Source organism: Dama dama, chromosome 14 (assembly GCF_033118175.1).
Source record: "Dama dama isolate Ldn47 chromosome 14, ASM3311817v1, whole genome shotgun sequence".
Classification (NCBI taxonomy): Eukaryota; Metazoa; Chordata; class Mammalia; order Artiodactyla; family Cervidae; genus Dama; species Dama dama.
In genome coordinates, this window is record NC_083694.1 from 17,425,910 (window position 1) to 17,451,300 (window position 25,391).

At 37.3% G+C, this 25,391-nt stretch overlaps 1 protein-coding gene across 1 annotated transcript in view; it reads right to left on the reverse strand.

Annotated features, from left to right (window-relative positions):
• Positions 1 to 25,391, reverse strand: part of USH2A (usherin) — an 892,942-nt gene that overhangs the window by 422,254 nt on the left and 445,297 nt on the right. Inside the window, exons 32-34 of the mRNA XM_061161192.1 lie at positions 10,621 to 10,780; positions 9,094 to 9,265; positions 1,720 to 1,867 (exon numbers count right to left, since the gene is read on the reverse strand). Of these exons, the coding sequence (XP_061017175.1) occupies positions 1,720 to 1,867; positions 9,094 to 9,265; positions 10,621 to 10,780 (480 nt within the window). The remainder of the gene's footprint in view (positions 1 to 1,719; positions 1,868 to 9,093; positions 9,266 to 10,620; positions 10,781 to 25,391) is intronic.

The following is a 25,391-nucleotide window of genomic DNA, read 5'->3' on the forward strand; positions in this document are numbered from 1 at the left end:
TGATCTGAATGCCTGACTAAAGAATCTGGACTTTATTCTTTGGGTGTGTAGGGGGACGTGTAGGAGCTTTGGAAACTGATGAAGTGACAAGATGTTCTTTAACCATCAGATTTTCTCTAGACAATGGACAATTGGAATAAAACACTGGAAAATTTGAGGAGAGTGAGGAGATAAGTAGTGGAGAGAAGAAATTTTTTTAATGAAAACTATTACTAAAAAATGTCTAACCATTACCCCACAATAAAAGCTCTGAAAACTCTGATATGATTAAACAAAAGACTTTAGAATGAGCAAACATGTTAGCATCAATCTTCTAAATCTCACAAATTCTTACTGTTCTTATGTTCTTATTATATTTAAAATATAATGAATATATTTTAAAGTTGCTTGTAAATATATAAAACATAATACACAAAAATTCTTTGAAATGTAGAAAGTATTCTCTAGTCAACCTAGCATTCTAGGTTCAATGATAGTTGCAACCACAGATTAGGACGAAGGCAAGTGTCTATTAATACTATAAAAATCATATAATACATTTAAGAGCAATCTAGTTGGGGTAAATCATTAACACTTTCATTTTGGAATTCTTTGTGGAGCACAAAGAATGATAAGATTAACCATTTAAGTATCAAACAGATACTCATTTTTTTTTTTTTTTTTGGTTAGGAAATTTGTAATAGTACAGGGATAACTTCAAGAGTAGAGATAAACACTCATTCTAATTATTAGAGCTCTTTCCATTACCTCAAATATATCTCGTGCATTTGCCAAAAGTTTAATTAAAATGAGATGACTGGAATAATTAATATCATAGTAAACATAAGACAAACTAATACAATTGTAATTCTTTTTCTTTCTTTCTGGCTATGCTAAAAGAAGCAATTTCAATTTTCAGTAATGAGTTACTTAAAACAGTTTCTATGATATTAAAAGTCTTCTTGATATTTGTCTTAAAGAGGAGCAAAATCTGATGTTATGTAAGCTTGACCAGTGTGGAAAAATGACACTATCCTGGGTGTAAATTAAAGATATTTCCAATAAGTTAATAAAGCAATTTCTATCCCAAGTTGCTACAAATTCTTTATAAGATTTTATTTTAGCAAACTTTAACTGGCTGATCTAATTCTCTAAACTATGCAAAGGCAGATATATATCACTTAGAAATATATACAACCCATTTCAAGTCAAACAAGAATAAATGTATATATACTTAATACAGGCATTGTTCAAAAAACTCATGCTGAAATATTTATAAATAACATTAAAAATATAGAGTTCCAAGTGGTCTCTTTTAAGATAAACTTATTAAAGTAAGAGCATTTTGAAATACAATATGTACATGAACTTTCTACCTCCCTACTTCTCCAAGAAAGAAGTAATGACTGTGAAAAACAGAAAGTCATTGAAAATATAATGTCACTCTCACAAGGGCATTCTTTGGGAATCCTGATTTGTTCTCTTCACCTCTCCCAGAACATAGGAAGCCATAAGATGCAGTACATAAGAACTATCAAAAGGGAGCACTTTTGAGCCACCAAAACTGCATGTGAGCCTAAAAACCACAATCTTCCAACTACAGACAATGATACTATCTCAGGTATTTTATGTGCTAAAATGATCATTAAAAATTAAGCACCACATATAAGCTGCCATTTAGAATATTAATTTACCTTTGCTAATCATCTTTTTAACTTGAGGCTAAAGGAGTTCACTTACCATTCGGATACTCAGGCTCAGTCCAGGAGATGTTAAAGGAGTGAGAGGAGTCTGGGTTCACTCTGGGAGCCGGCACACCTTCGGGGATCCTCTCCTCAGTCAGGGCCTGGCTGGCCTTACTCACTGTGCACCCACCCCATGTGCAAGCCTGGACAGAGAGGCAAAAAACACACATATCACTCGGGACCCCGAAGTCTAGACGGGCACTGAAGAGACAGAGTTCATTATGAGAGTTTCAGACCCTTTGAAATAATGCTCTCTCTGTCCCCTACCCCCAAATAAAGTTGCTTCAATGCTGAGGTCTAACATTTAATTAGTTTGCTTTTTAGGACATGAGATCAGTTCAGTTCAGTTCAGTCGCTCAGTGGTGTCCGACTCTTTGCAACCCCATGAATTGCAGCATGCCAGGCCTCCCTGTCCATCACCAACTCCCGGAGTTTACTCAAACTCATGCCCATTGAGTCGGTGATGCCATCCAGCCATCTCATCCTCTGTCGTCCCCTTCTCCTCCTGTCCCCAATCCCTCCCAGCATCAGGGTCTTTTCCAATGAGTCAACTCTTCGCATGAGGTGGCCAAAGTACTGGAGTTTCAGCTTCAGCATCAGTCCTTCCAATGAACACCCAGGACTCATCTCCTTTAGGATGGACTGGTTGGATCTCCTTGCAGTCCAAGGGACTCTCAAGAGTCTTCTCCAACACCACAGTTCAAAAGCATCAATTTTTCGGTGCTCAGCTTTCTTCACAGTCCAACTCTCACATCCATACGTGACCACTGGAAAAACCATAGCCTTCACTAGACGGACCTTTTTTGGCAAAGTAATGTCTCTGCTTTTTAATATGCTATCTAGGTTGGTCATAACTTTCCTTCCAAGGAGTAAGAGTCTTTTCATTTCATGGCTGCAATCACCATCTGCAGTGATTTTGGAGCCCCCAAAAATAAAGTCTGACACTGTTTCCACTGTCTCCCCATCTATTTCCCATGAGGTGATGGGACCAGATGAGATAGCCACCTCCAAAAACTAAATAATAACCCAGGGTGTAAGAATGTATGAATTATATTCCAATTTAGAATCTAGAGATGGGGTATATATTGACCATGTGAATAGTCACAATGAAATTATGCTCATAGAAAGCTTCCTAGAGTGACTCAAACAAATATAGACCCATGAGAAAAATACTAGAGAATAAATGCTACTTCAAGATAAAACACATGATTTCAAAAAAAAAAAAAAAAAGATACACAGAAAATATGTGAAGTGCTCAGATGCTCGGTTGTGTTCAACTCTTTGCAACCCCATGGGCTGCAGTCCACCAGGCTCCTCTGTCCATGAGATTCTACTGTCAAGAATACTGGAATGGGTTGCCATTTTCTCCTCCAGGGGATCTTCCTGGCCCAGGGATTTAACCCACATCTCTTATATCTCCTGCATTGGTAGGCAGATTCTTTACCACTAGTTGCTGCTTGGGAAGCCCCAATAGTGTGAACAGTATGTTTAAAGTGCGACAAAATGTGAAATCAAATAAAACAATATTTCTCATAAATCTGCAATGAAGCAATTGTTGAATGACCATTTAGTGGCTTAAAGGGTGAAGTCATTAACTGATGTGTCAGAGGAATTGAGCTTCATCACATGGCTAACAAACTTAAACTGATCACAGAACCCTCAATTCCCTTAATGAAGGAGGTATAGTAATGCCAGAAATGGAATCATGGATGTTAAGATATTTAGAAACCTCTGTGTGCATTTTCATTGTAAACTGCCAATAATTCCAAATAAATGATTCAGTCTATTAGGGAAATATCATCCCTACATAACTTATTGGATAAGCCTTTCTCCAGAACACAGAGTTTTTCCAGCCTCTATCTGCTAGTATATGTTGGCAATTATGTCTTTACATAACAGCTATTTGAAAACAAGTTTTTTCTAGTACCTTTAAGGTCACAACTGTAATTTACACAAACAAACATAAAAATCTTTCAAAAAGCACTAAATTTCATCAAGAGCAGTAAGAAAATGAAGCAAAATCCTAGGACAAGGTATAAAGCAGGCAGTTATTCATTTTCATTGAAGGTAGCTATGACTAATATTAAAAAATGAAACACTGAGCTTGGATCTTGCTTTTCAGTTAGATATTGAAAGGATAAGCTTTTGATACTTAAAGCAGTTGGCATTTTTCCCTAAAGACAGTAAAAAGCTGACTGACTTTTGAAGGTATTTTCTTATATTGAAATATACTACTTATAAAGTGCTGCAAATAGTTGCAAATTCTTCGCTAAAGGTGTTAGTGACAGTAAATGGTCAGTAGACGTGGATATCAATTTTACTTCTTATTGTAAGAAGACAACAGGAACCCATATCTTGAGTATAATTTCTCAGTATAAGCAAGTTTCAGAAGAGCTAAAGTGTGGCCTGGGCATGAAACCGCATTAAGATTGGAGACCTAATTAACCTCTGAGTTTCCTCTAATGCTCAGCTGTGGGATGTGCATATCTATGTTAAGCGGTAAACCATACTCCTCCTGAGAACAGAATCTTTGCAAATAAAGAGAAGTCAATTGAGCTTGTGATTCAAAACTCTAGGACATGTCACTGTTTGCCCAAGAAGAAACTACCTGAACATTAACACATAAAAATTAAGACAAAATATTTCCAGTGTGCTAAAAGTCAACGAGAAAACATAGCAGAAAAACAGGCATTGTGAGACAGCTGAGTTATTGAAGGAAAATCATCAAAGAAACATCCCTTTCAGTGCATAGAAAGAGATAAATCCATCCACTTGGATCCTAGATTTTCCTTTTTTTCTTAGGAGGGGAAAAATGTTGCAGCATGTTATTCTGAAACTCAACCCACACTGGGATTTAGTCTATTTGTCACTATTATTTTTCTTATTCATGGCCTGAGAATTTCCCCCGCCAACTCTCCCAAAGAAACACTGTATGTTCTATGTTCCATTTCATTGTATATATATATAGATATATTTATTTATTTTTTATATATATAGATATATTTAAAACAGAATGTGAATTAAAATTTACTTTGCTTTGAGAACTTTATGGGATAGAAAATTCTGGAATAAATGAGGACGTCCTCTGGTTTGGAAGGACTGTTTGTTGGGCTGTGTCATCAAAGACCCATAAACTAGCAACTTGATAAAAAAGCTTAAGGATTCAAGGAATTTGGAGAGAATTTTTCTTGTAAATGAACTCACATTTTCAAAGGGCTGCTAAAACAACAGAATTACCTGCAAAATATTTTATTTTGTTCTTTTATTTCCCTACATCCCTTTTGCATGCATTTAGAGCGCCAGGTGAGTAGGGTATCTTAGTTCCTTCATAGAGAAATAAATATTCTTAAAGTTGCTTTTGGTTGGTTTAATCTAACTGATATTATCTAAATGAAAATGAACCAATCAGTATCTTATTTGGCCTACCAGCACAACATTCAATGCAACTGAATGCTGATTAAAATTTTGGCTTGGAACAGCTAAACAAAATTGTGGACTTGATCAAAGATGTCTTTATGAATTGGCAAGGTCTTTGAAAGCCTCTGAGATGTTAAAATAAGGTGTTTCACCCATCTCCTATCACTTTTATCAATTACAACCACATTGTTTTAAATTGAAAAGTCATACTACTGCAATGAAGAATATCCAGTCCCAATAGGAGATTCAATTTTAGTACAATAAAATGCATAACTAATAAAAGTATATCAATTATTTTTGAAATTATAAATATTAAGAACATCCAAAAGTAGCATTTTCTTTTACAACAGTTTGTTTTCAGATAAGTAGGGTCTGATGATGTTAAGAATGTAGCATATTTTAACATATGAAGAAAAAGTAAAAGGCCATATTATCTAGAAATGATCTTTTGAAAATTTAAAGCTCATCATTTCTAATAATCTGTCCAGGAAATATATTGAACACAAACTTCAAGAGGCAAATGTCTAGCATAATATGATTATTATCAAACCATATATACCTTGATACCTGCCTGTCTTACTAGCCTCCTTATTTAATTGCTGGCTCACTAATATTTACTAGGAATTATGACACTTTGCAATACCATTTCCTAAATGTAGCAAAATATGATGCTATTTCTTCTAGGACAAACAGCATATATTTGGAAACATACAGTCCCTAACTCTGACTTTTTACAGCAAGTTACTTGATTCATATCAGGTCTCAGATTCTCTGTGAAATAAATATTCTCAGTGTTCATTCATTCATTCAAGAATCACTCATGGGCTTTGTTTCCAGATACTATGCTTAATTCTGCAGACAGAACTTTGAAATATGCAGTCTCTACACCTTTGGATTTTATAATATAACGTTAAAAAGCCTAAGATCATGGCATCCGGTCCCATCACTTCATGGCAAATCAACGTGAAAAAGTGGAAACAGTGACAGTTTTTGTTTCCCTGGGCTCCAAATCACTGAGGGTGGTGACTGTAGCCATGAAATTAAAAGATGCTTGCTTCTTGGAAGGAAAGCTATGACAAACCTAGAGAACATATTAAATTGCAAAGACCTAACTTTTCTGACAAATGACCAAATAGTCAAAGCTATGGTTTTCCCAAACCTTTGGAAAAGTCATATACAGATCTGAGAGTTGGACCATAAAGAAGGCTCAGTGCCAAAGAATTGATGCTTTTGAAACGTGGTGCTAGAAAAGACTCTTGAGAGTCCCTTGCATAGCAAGAAGGTAAAACCAGTCAATCCTAAAGGAAGGGCTTCCATGATAGCCCAGTTAGTAAAGAATCTGCCTACGATGCAGGAGACCCTGGTTCTATTCATGGATCGGGAAGATCCACTGGAGAAGGAATAGGCTATCCACTCCAGTATTCTACTACTTTCCTTGTGGATCAGCTGGTAAAGAATCCCCCCACAGTGTGGAAGACCTGGGTTTGATCCTGGGTTGGGAAGATCCCCTGGAGAAGGGAAAGGCTACCCACTCTAATATTCTGGCCTGGAGAATTCCACGGACTATGTAGTCCACAGGGTCACAAAGAGTTAGACACCAATCAGACATGACTGAGCGACTTTCACTTTCAATCCTAAAGGAATTCAATTCTGAATATTCCCTGGAAGGACTGACACTGAAGCTGAAGCTCCAATACTTTGACCACCTGATGCTAACCTCATTGGAAAAGACCCTGGGAAAGGGATGAGGGAAGGAGAAGTGGGTGACAGAGGTTGAAATGGTTGGATAGGATCACCAACTCAGTGGACACAAGCTTGAGCAAACTCTGGGAGATAGTGGAGGACAGGGAAGCCTGGCGTGCTGCAGTCCATGGGGTCGCAAAGGGTCAGACACAGCTTAGCGACTGAACAACAACAGGGAAAACTACATGAAACCACATGAACTAACATACCTGCTCCAGTCTGGAGTAAATCATATGGAACTCACATGTATTTTTCTCTAATGCCTGCCTAAATGCTTTGTATCTGAAAGTTTTGTTTCCTAGTCCTCAGTCAATATGCTAAGACTATCTACAAACGCAGCTCCACTTGGCTGAGAACCTGATCTCCATCTATTAATCTAATGACCTTGAAAGCCAGTTATCCTGTTGAAAGCGTGAAATATACACGAGTTCCTCAATTAACCAAGATGAACCTAAAATGTTCTGGTTCATTTAATTTACCTGTTAACAGAGTTAAAGTAAAAAACCTTTTAGTTGAATACTTTCTGAAAATATGTCAGTGTATATTCTGCCCTAAAAATACAGTGAAATCAAAAATAATATGAGCAAATTTACTTTCCTAACAAGACAGGGCAAAGACTCTTGCATCTTTATGACATCTTGCATCAACATTATTCAGTGGCTGACAGGTCTCCTTTGACTTCACAGAATATTATTTGGGGTCAACTTTTTAGCATCATAGAATTTTAGGGCTCAAAGATACATTAAAAATCACTTAAGTCAAAGTCCTAATTTTAGGCTTGAAGAACATAAGACTCAGTGCAATTAAGTGAATTTTTCAGGTCAGTTAGTGGCAAATCTGAATTAAAACTCAAGAAAGTGGACTCCCAATCTAGTTGTATTTATTTTTCAAGGTATTACAGACTTATAAAACATAGGAGATTCAGGTGGGTCTTCACTTACTGTGCAAAATATCCTAAAAATTGTCTTGAAAGTAGAACTTGGTTTCATACCCTTTGCCTCCTTCTAATAAAAGCCAAGAGTAACACAATTTCTGTTTAATTTTGGTTGTTTCTAAGCAACAGGGGCTTTTCTTATTTTGATATCACCACTGTTTTGAAATGATGTGGATTTCTGTATTAGCTTTTGAAAATCAAGTTAATACACTTCTTATATCTTGGGTGAAAAAGCTAAGAAATTAAATTGCTGATTCAGAAACCTATCTGTGTGCTGAACACCTAGGCACATGGAGACAGTTCTGAAAAGAATTTTTAACATTGTCTGATTGCCCTTGTTGTGTGGTGTCAGGTCAGACAGTTAGCAACAGCTGAATGTAGTTTATTTTCTCGTGGTATAATATTTAGAGCATTCAAGAGCATGTTAAGTAAAATGAATGCATACACAGTGTCTACATAAATGTAAATTTATTCATAATCAAGAGCAGAATATTTTCTATGGCATTTATCAAAGCAAATATCCTTATATAGGTATTGCTATAAAATGAAGAGTGTGTTTAAAACAAATAGGGACAATCTCATGTTTATATTCAGTTATTTTCAGATATGCTATTAAACTTAAAAAAGATTATATTTCATCAAAAAAACAAAGGAAACTACTGAGTATAAATTCTACAGTAATATCAAGGTCTTTTAAAAGATCTTTGTGTAAAAGTGCTATTTTGCATTAAAAAATGCTATTGCCTGTCTAAACTATGTTGATTCTAGGGTTTTATTAGGTGACTGTTATTTTGAGATAGAAATGTAATGTAAACCAGAATATAATAACAATCAAGAATATTTGAGGGTCATTTAAATCTTCATTTAAAAATAAGAGACCTACATTTTCATACCATGCATTGCTTTTGAATGAATACAAGCCCCATCGGGAAAATAGCCCTAGTAATCCAAGCACTTTCTGAAAAGCCCTCAACAATTATGACATCCTACAAATAATAAAAAAAGAAATAATTTCTGATAATCCCAAATTAGATTTGAAAAAATCTCCTGTTTCAGATGGTTAGTCTATCATTTTGCATAACCAAAAATAAATATGTAGGTATTAGATCAGCAATATTTTCACTTTGTATGTGAAGCGAGTTTTCAGTGTAAATAGCAATACAAGAGAATTTTGTTTTTTTTTTTAAGTGAGAGATGGAGAGAAGATGAGACAAAAGAGAAGCAGCAAGGAGAGTGATGAGGACAGACAAAGTGATAAAAATAAAGTGAACTTACTGCCAGTTTGATGAGATATTTATTGCCAGGTAAAAGGTACTGCAGAGTGTGATCCTGAAAAAGTTCTGTGTTGTTATAGATGACATCCCAAACTGTAAAATCATGTGTGTGATTTGAAATATATAATATATAGCGCTCTAGAATTCCATTTACTTTTCTTGGTTTTTTCCACCTGGGAATGAAAAAACATAGCATTATAATCATCAGACATTCAAGTCAAATCTGAAATGTGCAGGATTTTTAAAAGACACATATGAGCTTGGATTTATGCCATCGTAAAGAAACACGCTGACAGCTCAAAAGTAATTCACTTAAAAAATACCAAGTAGTTACGAAATGTCTGTTCTGAATGGTATAGAAATAAGACATAGTGCCTGCTTTCTAGTTATTTACCATTTTAATTAGCTAGTAATACAAAAATGTAGGAGTGAGTGCTTGATTTTGAACTCGGGCCATGGAACAACAATTGGGAGAAGTAGAATGTCTGAGAACTTCTGAGAAATGAGAGGGAGAGATAATTGTATAATTTTCATGTCACAGTTGTCTTGAAAGATGCAGCAATCTAACAGAGAGTTTCAGTATGCAACTACTGAAGGAAAGTTAAGACTGGAAAGGCTGAAGTAAGTAGTCACTTAAGACTTCTGGAATGAGGTGACACTACCTGGACACATAAGATCATATACTTGATGGATTGGAATCGGTAGGCAGAAGGGAAAGTAGAGGCTATTCCAGATGCGGGCTACAAAGTGTCAGGGGGAATGAGGACAGTTTGCGGAAGAGACAGAAATTGGTAAACAGAGAAATACTTAGAGCAGAGGGAAATTTTTTAAGGTAAATAAAGTGGGCTCAGCTTGGGACACATGAAAGCCAACAGGGGAATTTACACTTGGAACAATAGGATATGAAATCCTAGTGTTTGTCAGCTTGAATGAACATCATAGTATCTTCAGTTCAAACTCTTTAACTGGTGAGAGAAAACCAAGATGAAGAGTGATTAATGTAAACAAATATTAACTAGTGGGAACAGAGGTCTTTTAAGTTTCAGTTACGTACTGCAATATACCTTGTACCTCACATATTAAGAAATGGATAATAATCAGTATTATCAAAAATAATCTGAACATGCCAGTATATGAAAGAATCTCTCTGACTTCAACTTCAGGGGAGCAAGAGAGTCCTATTTTATAAGCAAAAAGAAAAAAAAAATTAGGCTAATTCCAAATTATTGCAAATAATGCCTCACATAAAAAAAAAAAAAGCCCAGGGCAGTCATGTAAGTGGTCATTTTTTCTTTTTTGAAGTTTGCACAGAATCTACGTACATGTGTGGCTCAGCTTGATTGCATAAAGACAAAATGGAAATTAAGTTGGCAAGTGATAATCAAAGATTCCCAGAACCACTGAACTAATCACTTCTGTGCATTTAATCACAATAAAATTAATTTTATGTCACAAACCCTTCCCTTGATTGAACTCACTGGGATTCTTGCATGAACCAATGTGTGATAGGGATGATGTTTCTACTTACTGAATGTATACAGTTTTAGAATCCAGGACAGTCAGAACTGGGGGATCCACGTGTTCTGGTGGTAGCTGTGCGGTGGACAGTATGACCAGGGAACTGTTTGTACATCCCACATGTGTGCAAGCACTGAGCAGAAATCGGTGGGGCGTAAATGCTGCTAAATCTGTGGGGAGAACAAGAATTTATTTACTATCATACTTTTTATTCAGGAGATTTCACTTATCCTCTACTTTCTCATATCTTAGAACTGTTAAAGTAAAGCTTAAAATAAACATCAATAGCTATACAAATCAATAGCAATAAAATGCAGGCTGTTTTATCCTTTAAATATACTATGGTTATTTTTAAATAGACAAGTGTCAGTCAGACTCCGTTTAACTTTTTCTTTTAATAGTTTGACTGTTTTCTTGGTTGTCTGTGGCCAGGTAAATCATTTTCAGAGTTTAGAGTTAGTTCAAGGGCTCTGTTAAAAAATAAATGAGACATTTAAATTATTTTTAAAGTATATTTGAAGACAACAGGTCTGGTTTTTGAAATGCAAATACATAGCTTATAGCAGTGACTTTGCTCTTGTAATTCCTTTTGTTGAATTTTTTCTTCCTCTATCCACCCGACCAACTGCGTGTTATTTGACCTTCAAATTGTCCAGGCTCAGTGCAAATGCCAATTTCTTTCTTAAGATTTCACCAGCATACTATGGCATGACCCTTGGCAGAAGGCGGAGCTATTATCCTCTCCTTTGTCTCTCAGAGTTTTGCACACACTTTTGGCTTTACACAACACTGTGTCATAATGATTTATTTCCATGACTGTCTGGTCCATTAGACTGAACACTGTAAAGAACAATGGTGCCATGTTCATTTTACATCCTCAATATCTAGTACACTGCCTGTACATCGTAGGTCTGAATATATGTCTGAATAAATGAAGAAAGAATTAACTAATGAAATGATCTAGATGCAGTAGAGCTAGGTATAAAAGATGATAAAGAGAATTGGGCTAGTACTCTATCCAGTAACACTCTCCCTCCTCTGAACTTCTTTAGTACTTTATATCTATCTGGCTCTCTGAAAGTGAAAGTTGCTGAGTCATGTCCAACTCTTTGCAACCAAATAAACTGTACAGTCCATGGAATTCTCCAGGCCAGAATACTGGAGTTGGTGGTCATTCCCTTTTCCAGGGGCTCTTCCCAACCCAAGGATCAAACCCAGGTCTCCTGCATTGCAGGTGGATTCTTTACCAGCTGAACCACAAAGAAAGCCCAAGAATACTGGAGTGGACAGCCTATCCCTTCTCCAGCAGATCTTCCTGACCCAGGAACAGAACCAGGGTCTCCTGCATTGCAGGTGGATTCTTTACCAGCTGAGCTACCAGGTAAGCCCATCTGTCTCTCTAAAAGAAACTATATTCACTTGCATTAAAAGAAGCTAATCTGTAATTTACTAATTCAATTCTGAAATATCAAACACTTTATTTAAAAAGGTACTCAATAATTATTTTGTTGACTGGATCTAAGCAAAGTTCAGTCAACTTTACCAAGATTTAAGCATGCCACATTTTCATACTGCTAGAAATAATCATTATTTTCTGGAATACTTTTGAAATAAGGTAGTTACAATGTAAGCAACACATTTTCTTTAAAGATCATTAACCTTGAACCATTACAATTTCATGTATAAAAGATGAATGAAATGCAACCTAATTCAGGGAAATAGATTTTGCATTGCACTGACAGCAAAAGTAAACTGGAAAGAGAACACTTTGATTTTCATGCAAAGTGTAATCAATTGGTTAAACATGTAGGTCATCAGAATAAAGGCAAAAAAATTTTTTTTACACTAAAAATAGCTACTCTAGAACAAAAGGTGATTACCAAGAAAAGACTTATAATGCTTTTGATTAAACTTGCTTGCTTCACTACTTTATCTTACAGGTCCTTGATGGTACCAAGTTGAGGTTGGAGGCAACACAGGCAATGGGGGGGGGGGGGGGGTCAGAAGATAAGTTATAAGAATACTTTGAAGTTGTTGTTAAAACAGCATGGCCTTGCCAGAGACTTCTGAGAGATGGCAGGAAGAGCTACACTATGTGCGCACAAGTCAGACAGAACTGAGGTCCTTTCATTTGGAAAAACATCCTATGAAACTTACAAAGTTAAAATTCATGATAATAATGGCCTCAGAGGCTATACAGAGAGTAACTATTATTGACTGTGGGAAAACTTCATGCAAAAAAACATGTCCTACTAGCAGGTCCAACCCAACTGTTGGGTTGGTCAAAAAGTTCATTTAGGTTTTTCATAATATCTTAAGGAAAACCCTGAATGAACATTTTGGCCAACCCAATGCGATGTGTAATATGCTAACATATTATATCTCCATTTCCCTGTTTTTGTCATCTTTTCCTTCTGATTCTCAAGAGCTTGGTGACTGCAGCCTTTCATCCCTCCCATCTGTCTGAATTCCTTACATTTCTGAGAAAGGAAAGCTGGGGATTTGACTTAAAAGCCAGTTGCAGGAGCAAAACCAAGGAAGAAACAGAACCTAGAGGAAAGAGGGAATCCCTGATCGGTAAGTGCTACTAGGGAAAAGCTGTTGTATTTGAACATGAGAATGCAACTATTTTCTCTGAACACATACCTCAGCAGGAAACTGTTTTCCATGGGGCTGAGTCCAAGTGACTTTGGAATACTTTACATGAGAATATCTTCTAGCCATACCAAAGTGTCTTGGTCAGCTGCAAACCAGACTGGATGCTACGATGATCTTTTGCCAGTGAACTATTTGTGGTGGGCAGTTCTTGTTTTCTTACATTCTAGCTTGTTGAGGCACGGATTTGGTTACCTACTTTGCAGTTGGTTAAGAAGTCGTAGCATTCAGTGGTGGTCCAAGACATATTTGTATGTGTTTGCTGGCACAGACTTGCATATCCAAGTAGTCATTAGTTATCCTGAGCTCGTAGGGTCAGAAGGCATCATCACAGTATCACCATATCAAGTATCTTCTTATCACAGAGTGCCCCATTCTCATTTACACTACAGTCTCCATGCTTTGAGGGCGACCTTGATCACAGAACTCCCAGAATACTGGGAGAACTCACCCAGAATACCTGTCTCGAGTGGGAGTATCTTTCTGTATTAGTTCCAGGATTACTCTCTGTGCCTGGATTCTACTCTGACAAAATATGCTCCTCCATAGGTTGAGAAGCATCCATGTACACGATGGTCAGGACCGAGGGAGACCAGGATGAGGAAGTGAGCAAAATAGGATCAAGTTTCGAGAGAAAGCCAGTATGACTCGTGACCCAGGACTGAAGTAGAAGACGCCAACTCTTATCAAGTCCTCCACTCATGGTTGGCATTTACTCCTAGACTATTTAAGGTAATAAGAAATGTATGGATGAGAAAGTTGTTGCGTTTTAGGAGTTTAGCATGGCTTTAAATTGAATGCTGACTAGGGTTTAAGGTTATCTGTACATAAAGTATGAAAAGTGCCCGAAGTGCCACAGAAAACAGAACAGAGCAAGAGGCAAGAGTGCGCAGTAATTTTAAAGGCAAGAGTCAGGGATGTGAACTAAGTGTGCTGTCAGAATCATTTTGATATACATGTAAGTAAAGTCATAAGGCTGTACACCTTCAACTCAATTACTGCATGTCAATTATATGTCAATAAAACTGAAAGGAAAAGAGAAAAAGCGTGAGTCAGTGGAGGCCACAGCAGCAGGATGACATTTTGAGCAAATGCCTGGAAAGAATGAGAGTAACAGTTGTGGGGATTCTAAGCAAAGGACTATTTTAAGAGAGGGAACAAGCTAAGCAAAGGCTTGGAAGGAGGAACATGACTACCATGAACATGGCAAGAAGGCCAGTGAGGCTGGAGCAGAGCAAATGAAGCAGAAAGAAGTAAGGGGTGACATCAGAAAATTAATAAGGGATAAGACCGTATGAGTGTTGTATGTATATGCATGAATTTGGAGTTTTAATTTGGAGAGAATCTAGTTAGAAAGCTACAAGACAGTTTTGAACAGAGAAGGTGGTCAGATATGGATTTCATCAACATCAGTTTTCAGTTTCAGACAGCTTTATTATATGTCTTGGAGAAGATCATTTTGGGTTGAATACCTGGAGTGACTTCATGAAATTCAATGTCCAAATCTCTCCCCAGCTTTGGGAAGTTCTCAGCTATAGTTTATTTTGATAAACTTTTTGCTCTTTTCTTCTCTTCCATTTCTGGGATTCTGTGATGTATAAACTGGTTTTTTTTTTTTTTTTTTTTTTTAAGGAAATGAAAATTTATCATCTTTATTGAAACAAATCATTTGAAAATTAACTGGAAATAATTTGGTTAACAACAATACACTGAATTCCCCTTTCTTCCAAGGCTCCAAAGTATTTCATATACTGAATATTTTCTAGACATTGCAGCCTTTCTTCTTTTTGCATTTTCTTTTTCTTTTTTTATTATTATTATTTTTTTTGTCATACATTGATATGAATCAGCCATAGATTTACACGTATTCCCCATCCCGATCCCCCCTCCCACCTCCCTCTCCACCCAATTCCTCTGGGTCTTCCCAGTGCACCAGGCCCGAGCACTTGTCTCATGCATCCCACCTGGGCTGGTGATCTGTTTCACCATAGATAGTATACATGCTGTTCTTTTGAAATATCCCACCCTCACATTCTCCCACAGAGTTCAAAAGTCTGTTCTGTATTTCTGTGTCTCTTTTTCTGTTTTGCATATAGGGTTATCGTTACCATCTTTCTAAATTCCATATATAGGTGTTAGCATGCTGTAATGTTCTTTATCTTTCTGGCTTACTTCACTCTGTATAAGGGGCTCCAGTTTCATCCATCTCATTAGGACTGGTTCAAATGAATTCTTTTTAACGGCTGAGTAATATTCCATGGTGTATATGTACCACAGCTTCCTTATCCATTCATCTGCTGATGGGCATCTAGGTTGCTTCCATGTCCTGGCTATTATAAACAGTGCTGCGATGAACATTGGGGTGCATGTGTCTCTTTCAGATCTGGTTTCCTCAGTGTGTATGCCCAGAAGTGGGATTGCTGGGTCATATGGCAGTTCTATTTCCAGTTTTTTAAGAAATCTCCACACTGTTTTCCACAGCGGCTGTACTAGTTTGCATTCCCACCAACAGTGTAAGACGGTTCCCTTTTCTCCACACCCTCTCCAGCATTTATTGCTTGTAGACTTTTGGATAGCAGCCATCCAGACTGGCGTGTAATGGTACCTCATTGTGGTTTTGATTTGCATTTCTCTGATAATGAGTGATGTTGAGCATCTTTTCATGTGTTTGTTAGCCATCTGTATGTCTTCTTTGGAGAAATGTCTGTTTAGTTCTTTGGCCCATTTTTTGATTGGGTCATTTATTTTTCTGGAATTGAGCTGCAGGAGTTGCTTGTATATTTTTGAGATTAATCCTTTGTCTGTTTCTTCATTTGCTATTATTTTCTCCCAATCTGAGGGCTGTCTTTTCACCTTACTTATAGTTTCCTTTGTTGTGCAAAAGCTTTTAAGTTTCATTAGGTCCCATTTGTTTAGTTTTGCTTTTATTTCCAATATTCTGGGAGGTGGGTCATAGAGGATCTTGCTGTGATTTATGTCGGAGAGTGTTTTGCCTATGTTCTCCTCTAGGAGTTTTATAGTTTCTGGTCTTACATTTAGATCTTTAATCCATTTTGAGTTTATTTTTGTGTATGGTGTTAGAAAGTGTTCTAGTTTCATTCTTTTACAAGTGGTTGACCAGTTTTCCCAGCACCACTTGTTAAAGAGGTTGTCTTTTTTCCATTGTATATCCTTGCCTCCTTTGTCAAAGATAAGGTGTCCATAGGTTCGTGGATTTATCTCTGGGCTTTCTATTCTGTTCCATTGATCTATATTTCTGTCTTTGTGCCAGTACCATACTGTCTTGATGACTGTGGCTTTGTAGTAGAGTCTGAAGTCAGGCAGGTTGATTCCTCCAGTTCCATTCTTCTTTCTCAAGATTACTTTGGCTATTCGAGGTTTTTTGTATTTCCATACAAATTGTGAAATTCTTTGGTCTAGTTCTGTGAAAAATACCGTTGGTAACTTGATAGGGATTGCATTGAATCTATAGATTGCTTTGGGTAGAATATCCATTTTGACAATATTGATTCTTCCAATCCATGAGCATGGTATGTTTCTCCATCTGTTTGTGTCCTCTTTGATTTCTTTCATCAGTGTTTTATAGTTTTCTATGTATAGGTCTTTTGTTTCTTTAGGTAGATATACTCCTAAGTATTTTATTCTTTTTGTTGCAATGGTGAATGGTATTGTTTCTTTAATTTCTCTTTCTGTTTTTTCATTGTTAGTATATAGGAATGCAAGGGATTTCTGTGTGTTAATTTTATATCCTGCAACTTTGCTATATTCATTGATTAGCTCTAGTAATTTTCTGGTAGAGTCTTTAGGGTTTTCTATGTAGAGGATCATGTCATCTGCAAACAGTGAGAGTTTCACTTCTTCTTTTCCTATCTGGATTCCTTTTACTTCTTTTTCTGCTCTGATTGCTGTGGCCAGAACTTCCAACACTATGTTGAATAGTAGTGGTGAGAGTGGGCACCCTTGTCTTGTTCCTGATTTCAGGGGAAATGCTTTCAATTTTTCACCATTGAGGGTGATGCTTGCTGTGGGTTTGTCATATATAGCTTTTATTATGTTGAGGTATGTTCCTTCTATTCCTGCTTTGTGGAGAGTTTTAATCATAAAAGAGTGTTGAATTTTGTCAAAGGCTTTCTCTGCATCTATTGAGAGAATCATATGGTTTTTATCTTTCAATTTGTTAATGTGGTGTATTACATTGATTGATTTGCGGATATTAAAGAATCCTTGCATTCCTGGGATAAAGCCCACTTGGTCATGGTGTATGATTTTTTTAATATGTTGTTGGATTCTGTTTGCTAGAAGTTTGTTAAGGATTTTTGCATCTATGTTCATCAGTGATATTGGCCTGTAGTTTTCTTTTTTTGTGACATCTTTGTCTGGTTTTGGAATTAGGGTGATGGTGGCCTCATAGAATGAGTTTGGAAGCTTACCTTCCTCTGCAATTTTCTGGAAGAGTTTGAGTAAGATAGGTGTTAGCTCTTCTCTAAATTTTTGGTAGAATTCAGCTGTGAAGCCATCTGGTCTTTTAATGGCATCTCAAAATTCATGTAAGTTTTCTTCACTCTCTTTCATTCATTTTGTTTTGCTGACTAGATGATTTCAAATGACCTGTCTTCTAGTTCACAAATTCTTCTGCTTGGTTGAGTCTGTTCTTGTATCTCTTTACTGAATTTTTTGATTGTCCTTATGTTCTTTGACTCAAGGACATCTATTTGTTCTTTTAAACAATTTCTATTTCTTTGTTGAGCTTCCCATTTTGTTTATGCATAGTTTTTCTAACTTCATTTAGTTGTCTATTTTTGTTTTCTCATAGTACAGTGTATTTCCTTAATAGGATAAGCCTAAACTCTATGTCAGACAGTTCACAGATACTGGTTTTCTTTGGTGGTGTCTTATTTCCTTGATTATCATAATCCTTATGAATAATAGTTTCTGTATATTCAAGGAAGTAGGCATCTCTTGACTACTTGGACTGGTTTTATCCACTGGGTAAGTCTTGAAATCAGTTTTACGGGTACAGGCCTGGCACTTGAGCCTGTAGTAATGGCCCTTGGACCTGTATCTACGTGCACTGACAAGGATCCCGGGTACAGGGGGCGTAAGAAGTCCAGGTGTATGGACTACTGGGTAGGCCCCGCATCTGCATGTTTAGTGTTTGGTCCAGTACTTGGATGTTCCAGGAACCTGGCATTATGAGAGTTGACCTGGAACCTGAGAATATGAGGGCTGGTTTCGAGTTAGAACAAGCCTGGACCTGTAACTATAGGAGTCAGCCTGTGACCTGCAGCCTCAGGAGCTGAATTGTAGGCTGTGTCTGTGGGAGCTAGCCATGCACATGGCTAGGCCAAGGGCCTGGGTACGTGTGTGCGAGCTAGAATTAAAGATAGCATGGCAGAGGCTGGGCCTGGTACACAGGAGCTATGTGGGACCACCAGAGCTGGCCAACGAAGGAAGCAAGAATACATCACAGGGAAAAGACAGTCTCTCCAATAAGTGGTGGTAGAAAAACTGGACAGCTACATGTAAGAGAAGAAATTAGAACATTATGTAACATAATACTGAGCACCGAAGAATTGATGCTTTTGAACTGTGGTGTTGGACAAGACTCTTGACAGTCCCTTGGACAGCAAGGAGATCCAATCAGTCCATCCTAAAGGAGATCAGTCCTGAATATTCATTGGAAGGACTGATGCTGAAGCTGAAACTCCAATACTTTGGCTACTTGATGCAAAGAACTGACTCATTGGAAAAGACCCTGATGCTGGGAAAGATTGAAGGCAGGAGGAGAAAGATGTGTGTTTGTGTTACTTAGCCATAAAAAAAAAAAAAAATGAAATAATACCATTTGCAGCAACAGGGATGGATCTAGAAATTATCATACTAAATGACATAAGCCAGAGAGAAAGACAAATGTCATATGATACTGCTCATACATGGAATCTAAGAAAAAACTATAAATAAAGTTATTTACAAAACAGAAATAAACTTGCAGACCTAGAAAAACTTATGGTTACCAAAGGTGAAAGGTGGGAGGGATAAAGTAGGAGTTTGGGATTAACATATACATACTACTATATCTAAAATAGCCAACAAGTATGCTGGATCATTGAAAAAGCAAGCGAGTTCCAGAAAAACATCTATTTCTGCTTTATTGACTATGCCAAAGCCTTTGTGTGGATGACAATAAACTGTGGAAAATTCTGAAAGAGATGAGAATACCAGAACACTTGACCTGCCTCTTGGGAAACCTATATGCAGGTTAGGAAGCAACAGTTAGAACTGGACACGGAACAACAGACTGGTTCCAAATAGGAAAAGGAGCACATCAAGACTGTATATTGTCACCCTGCCTATTTAACTTCTATGCAGAGTACATCATGAGAAACACTGGACTGGAAGAAGCACAAGCTGGAATAAAGATTGCCAGGAGAAATATCAATAACCTCAGATATGCAGATGATATCACTCTTATGGCAGAAAGTGAAGAGGAACTAAAAAGCCTCTTGATGAAAGTGAAAGAGGAGAGTGAAAAAGTTGGCTTAAAGCTCAACATTCAGAAAACTAAGATCATGGCATCTGGTCCCATCGCCTCATGGGAAATAGATGGGGAGACAGTGGAAACAGTGTCAGACTTTATTTTGGGGGCTCCAAAATCACTGCAGATGGTGATTGCAGCCATGAAATTAAAAGACGCTTACTCCTTGGAAGGAAAGTTATGACCAATATAGATAGCATATTAAAAAGCAGAGACATTACTTTGCCAACAAAGGTCTGTCTAGTCAAGGCTATGGTTTTTCCAGTGGTCATGTATGGATGTGAGAGTTGGACTGTGAAGAAAATTGAGCGCTGAAAAATTGATGCTTTTGAACTGTGGTGTTGGAGAAGACTCTTGAGAGTCCCTTGGACTGCAAGGAGATCCAACCAGTCCATCCTAAAGGAGATGAGTCCTGGGTGTTCATTGGAAGGACTGATGCTGAAGCTGAAACTCCAGTACTTTGGCCACCTCATGCCAAGAGCTGACTCATTGGAAAAGACCCTGATGCTGGGAGGGATTGGGAGCAGGAGGAGAAGGGGACGACAGAGGATGAGATGCCTGGATGGCATCACCGACTCAATGGACATGGGTTTGAGTAAACTCCGGGAGTTGGTGATGGACAGGAAGGCCTGGCGTGCTACGATTCATGGGGTCGCAAAAAGTTGGACACAACTGAGTGACTGAACTGAACTGAACTGACTAATGTATAGCACAGGGATCTATACTCAATATTTGGTAATATCCTATAAGGGAAAAGAATCTGAATAAATACATAATACATGTACATATATATATATTTTGACTGAATCACTGTGCTGTACATGTGAAACTCACACAGCATTATAAACCAACTATAATTCAACCAAAAAATTCATGTTTGAGACACGGCAAGTTTGAAATGTTAGTTAGACAACCAGTGGAGATGTCAATTAGGCAATTTTAATAAATTTTGGAGTTTCAAGGCTTGAGATATACTTTGGAAAGTCATCATCATATGGATGACATTTAAAATGGATGAGAACACAAAAATAGAGTGAGTGTGGGTAGAAAAGAGAAAAAGTTTAAGGACCCAAATATTAAGATATCAATCTTAAGCTGTCTGGAATAGAAGCAGAAAACCAACCATAGAGACAGAGAAAGAACAATCAGTAAGCTATGAAGATTTGATGCCCTAGAAGTCAAATGAAGGAAATGTTTCAAAGATGATAAGTCTAATAAGAGGAGGACTAAAAGTTGAATTAGCAATATGGCAGTCATTCATATTTGTACAATACAAGTGTAAGTTATGTTATGAGTGTCTAAGCCTGACTCAAATGGATTCATGAGAGGATGAGAGAAGAGGAATTAGAGATAGTGAATATAAGCAACTTTTTCAATATGTTTTGCTGTGGAGGAAAATAGAGAGGTGAAACAATAGATGGAAGGCAAGTAGAGGCCAAAGAAGATTTTTTTTTAATAATCAAATAAGATAAAATGATGTATGCTGATAGAAATGGCCCAAGAGGGAGGGCAGAATTGTTAATGGGGCTGGAACTTTGACCTTGAATATGTGAAAGACTGCAACCAAGAATGAAAGTGGAGGGTTTGTACTCAGAACGAGCAGGGACAGATAATCTGTGATTATGAAGGGAAAGGAGACTATGTGGATACAAATGCTGAGGGGACTGGGTGGGGCTTATCTTATAATTGCTTCAATTTTCTCAGTGAAGAAGGAAGCAAGATCATCAGTCCACAGTGATCTTTTGATTCCCCAGGCCACCCTGCAGTGATGACCTGTTCCTCATAGAATGACATACACAAGTGGTCAGTGAGAAACTACGTGATTTGACAAAGGCCTACCTCTCATGCCTTCCATACACTGGCCATTTCTGTCCCTCCATATCTCTCCAACACTACAATCTCACACCTCCAGGCCTTTGTAGGTGCTGTCTCTTCTAATGAACACCTGCTTTCTCCTTCTTTGTGCTTGACTGACTTTATCTCATCCATCAGGCTCATCTTCTTCTGAGTGGTCTTTCTTGATAATCTAACAGCATGGCCACCACCATCCATCCCCAGGTACCCTCAGTCATATCACCTTGCTTAGTTACTTACCATAATTACCAAAACATGACAGAAACTGTTATTGGTTTTACATCCCTCTCAGAAGGATATAAACACTTTAAGTACAAAAAGGCGCTTTCTATTGTGTTCCCCAAGATGTCTTCAGGATTGGTGAGATCTAACTAGTAGTTTTATTCGTTGAAAAAATGAATTAGGCAAGGCCAGAGAAAATTCTATGGCCTACTTTTCACAGAAATAGAGAAATCTGAGTGAAAGTCTCTAAGAATCTATTGAATACAGTTTGTCAGACCAATGTAATTGTGAGATGAAGGCAATTCATTGTTAAAAGACAAGAAAAAGGCAGACTTGTACTTCTTTGAATGTTAAAACTTAATTCTCAAACATGAATATTTCATTAAAAATCTACAGTATTAAGGAAGATGTGGTACATACATAAGATGGAACGTTACTCAGCTGTGAAAAGGAAAAAATAATGCCATGTGCAGCAACGTAGATGGGCCTAGAGATTATCATACTAAGTGAAGTAAGTCAGACAAAGACAAACATCATATGATATTGCTTATATATAGAATACAATAAAAATGATACAAATGAACTTGTTTACAAAACAGAAACAGATTCAGTGACTTAGAAAACAAAGTTCTGGTTACCAGGGGGATGGTGGTGGGGGTGGTTAGCTTGGAATTGACATGTACATACTGCTATATATAAAAATAGATAACCAACAAGGTCCTACTGTATAGCCCAGGGAATTCTTCTCAATACTCTGTAATAAGCTAAATGGGAAAAGAATTTGAAAAAGAATAGATACATGTATATGTACAACTGAATCACTTTGCTATACACCTGAAACTAACATTGTTAATCAACTATACTCCAGTATGCAACACAAATTTTAAAAGCTACAATATATTATGGGAAATTAAAAAATATATATTAACAGTGGTTTTCTCAAAGTGAGGGCACGTAGATGAGTTAAGTTTTTGGCTGTGTATATTTTTCAAATTCTATAATATTTAAGTATACATTATATGGAGAAAAGACAGCCATAATTTACCAATATCAATTCATTATTTAAGAAAATTTATGCCCAAGACCTAGTTGACACATGCCCTATTACACTTCCTATGTCATCATACTTCCCCTTTCTTCAATGACTTCAGCATTGGCTCAATTTTCTTTTCAATCGTAATCCCTTTTTTGGCAGGTTCAACATCCTCAGTGGTGACTCATCTCTGAATCTGGCTTCATTTTAACTTCCTCAAATGTAATGCCCTTCACTTCTGCTTCATTTATTCAACATGCAGCACAGTTATACCCACTACTTAATCATCGTTGGAACAATTTCCAAGGTTCTCAATCTAAAATCGGCCCTCTCTGGTAAATTCCCACCTTGTCCACTTGTCATATCCATACAAACACTCACATGCCATCACACAGTGTTCAGCCTTTTATCTTATTTCCAGAGTTTTTCACATTTGCATTTTCCTTGCTATGATCTTTGCTCACCCATTTCAAAGCCATACTCCCGGGTCCCTAGATTTTTCAGTCTCCCCAGTCCTCTTCTGTATCTGCTTTCCCAACTCCTAGCTCTGGCTAAACTTCATCTTCTTTCTCTAACACTTCTCATACCTCTAAGATGTGACTGAGAGGAACTGCTGAACACACTGAAAGAGTCTACCGCAATTCTAGGTTTTCCAGTTTGAACTGGATCTCTATCACTCCTCAGCAATAACAATCTTGTTACCTTGTTTCTCCCTGCATTGCACTGGTCTTTTTTTCTCCTTTTATAGTTTGGCCAATTTTCTGGAGGAATCAAGTGGGATCTAAAATTGGAGTCCTCAGAATAGTTCCCTCCTCTGAGCCCATCATTTTTCCTACCTGTGCCACAGGAGTGGAGGTCAATATAGCTGTCATCCTAACCTATATCTTTTATCTTCTGCTCCTCTCTACCCCTGACCCTGTAGATGAGGGTGGAAGGGAAGAGTGAAAAAGCTAGCTTGAAACCCAACATGAAAAAAAAAAAAAAAAACTAAGATGGTGGCACCCAGTTCCATCACTTCATGGCAAATAGAAGGGGGGAAAAGTGGAAATAGTGACAGATTTTATTTTCTTGAGCTCCAAAATCACTGTGGACAGTGACTGCAACAATAAAATTAAAAGACACTTGCTCCTTGGAATAAAAGCTATGATAAACATAGACATTGTTTTAAAAAGCAGAGACGTCACTTTGCTGACAAAGGTCCGTATAGTCAAAGCTATGGTTTTTCCGATAGTCATGTACAGATATGATAGCTGGACCATAAAGAAAGCTGAGCACCAAAGAATCGAGCTTTCAAATTGTGGCGCTAGAGAAGACTCTTGAGAGTCCCTTGGATTGCAAGGAGATCAAATCAGTCAATCCTAAAGGAAATCAACTCTGAATATTCACTGGAAGGACTGATGCTGAAGCTCTGATACTTTGGTCACCTGATAAGGAGAGCTGACTCATTGGAAAAGACCCTGATGCTAGGAAAGACTGAAGGCAAAAGGAGAAGGGGGAAGCAGAGGATGAGGCGGTTAGAAAGAATCACTGACTCAATGGACATGAATTTGAGCAAACTCCGGGAGATAGTGAAGGACAGAGGAGCCTGGCATGCTGCAGTCCATGGGTTCACGAAAAGTTAGACATGACTTAGCAAATGACCAACAACAACAACATAGAAATACAGATATTCACAGAAATAGAGATATATGTGGATATCTTATTGACTGAGATTTATAAAGGCTCCATGGTCAACTGGCACTTCATTTATGCTTATGATGATCATACAACCAAAATTTTACAACTTATGTAGAATTAACATTTTCTCCAATCTTTTTTAAGATAAATTAATTCCCACCCATAACATAATTTGTTTGTTCAAAAAATTAATTCCCACCCATAACATAATTTGTTTGTTCACATGTCCAGTTTAGGAAATCAGATTGCTATGCCTCTGTGATCATAGGAACTGAGGCTTTTCTTCTAATTTTGAAAATTTAAAAATTCTCAACTCAAAGGTACGATGAAAGCCAGTCTGATTAAATAGGTTTTTTGGCTTCCAGGTCATTTTTATGCCTGTCCTGTCCACCCCGAAGTGGATTATTCTCAATGTATTTCCATAAGAAGATGAAGTGTCATTAGGGTCCTCTGAATAATGAGGCATAAAAGAAAAAGAAAAGGGTAGAACCTAATGTGATACATGGTAGAGGAAGCTGCCCGGATGACCTGGTTGGGAAATGCTTGGTGAAATGGGAGGAGATGGTAAGAACAAGGGAAAGGAAAATTAGAGAAAGGTAAAAGGAAGCAACATTAGTGGGGGGAAATAAAGAATAGCTGTGTAAAAGAAGAACAAATGGAACGGAGATTTTTTTTTAAAAAAAGAATTAATTTAAAAAGTGAAAAAGTTCCAGGGGATGCAGACTAAAGTATTCTTTGTGAGTGAAGCCATAAACAAAGCCACCAATATAAACTTTCAAGCAAAGAAGAATGTGATGACGATTTT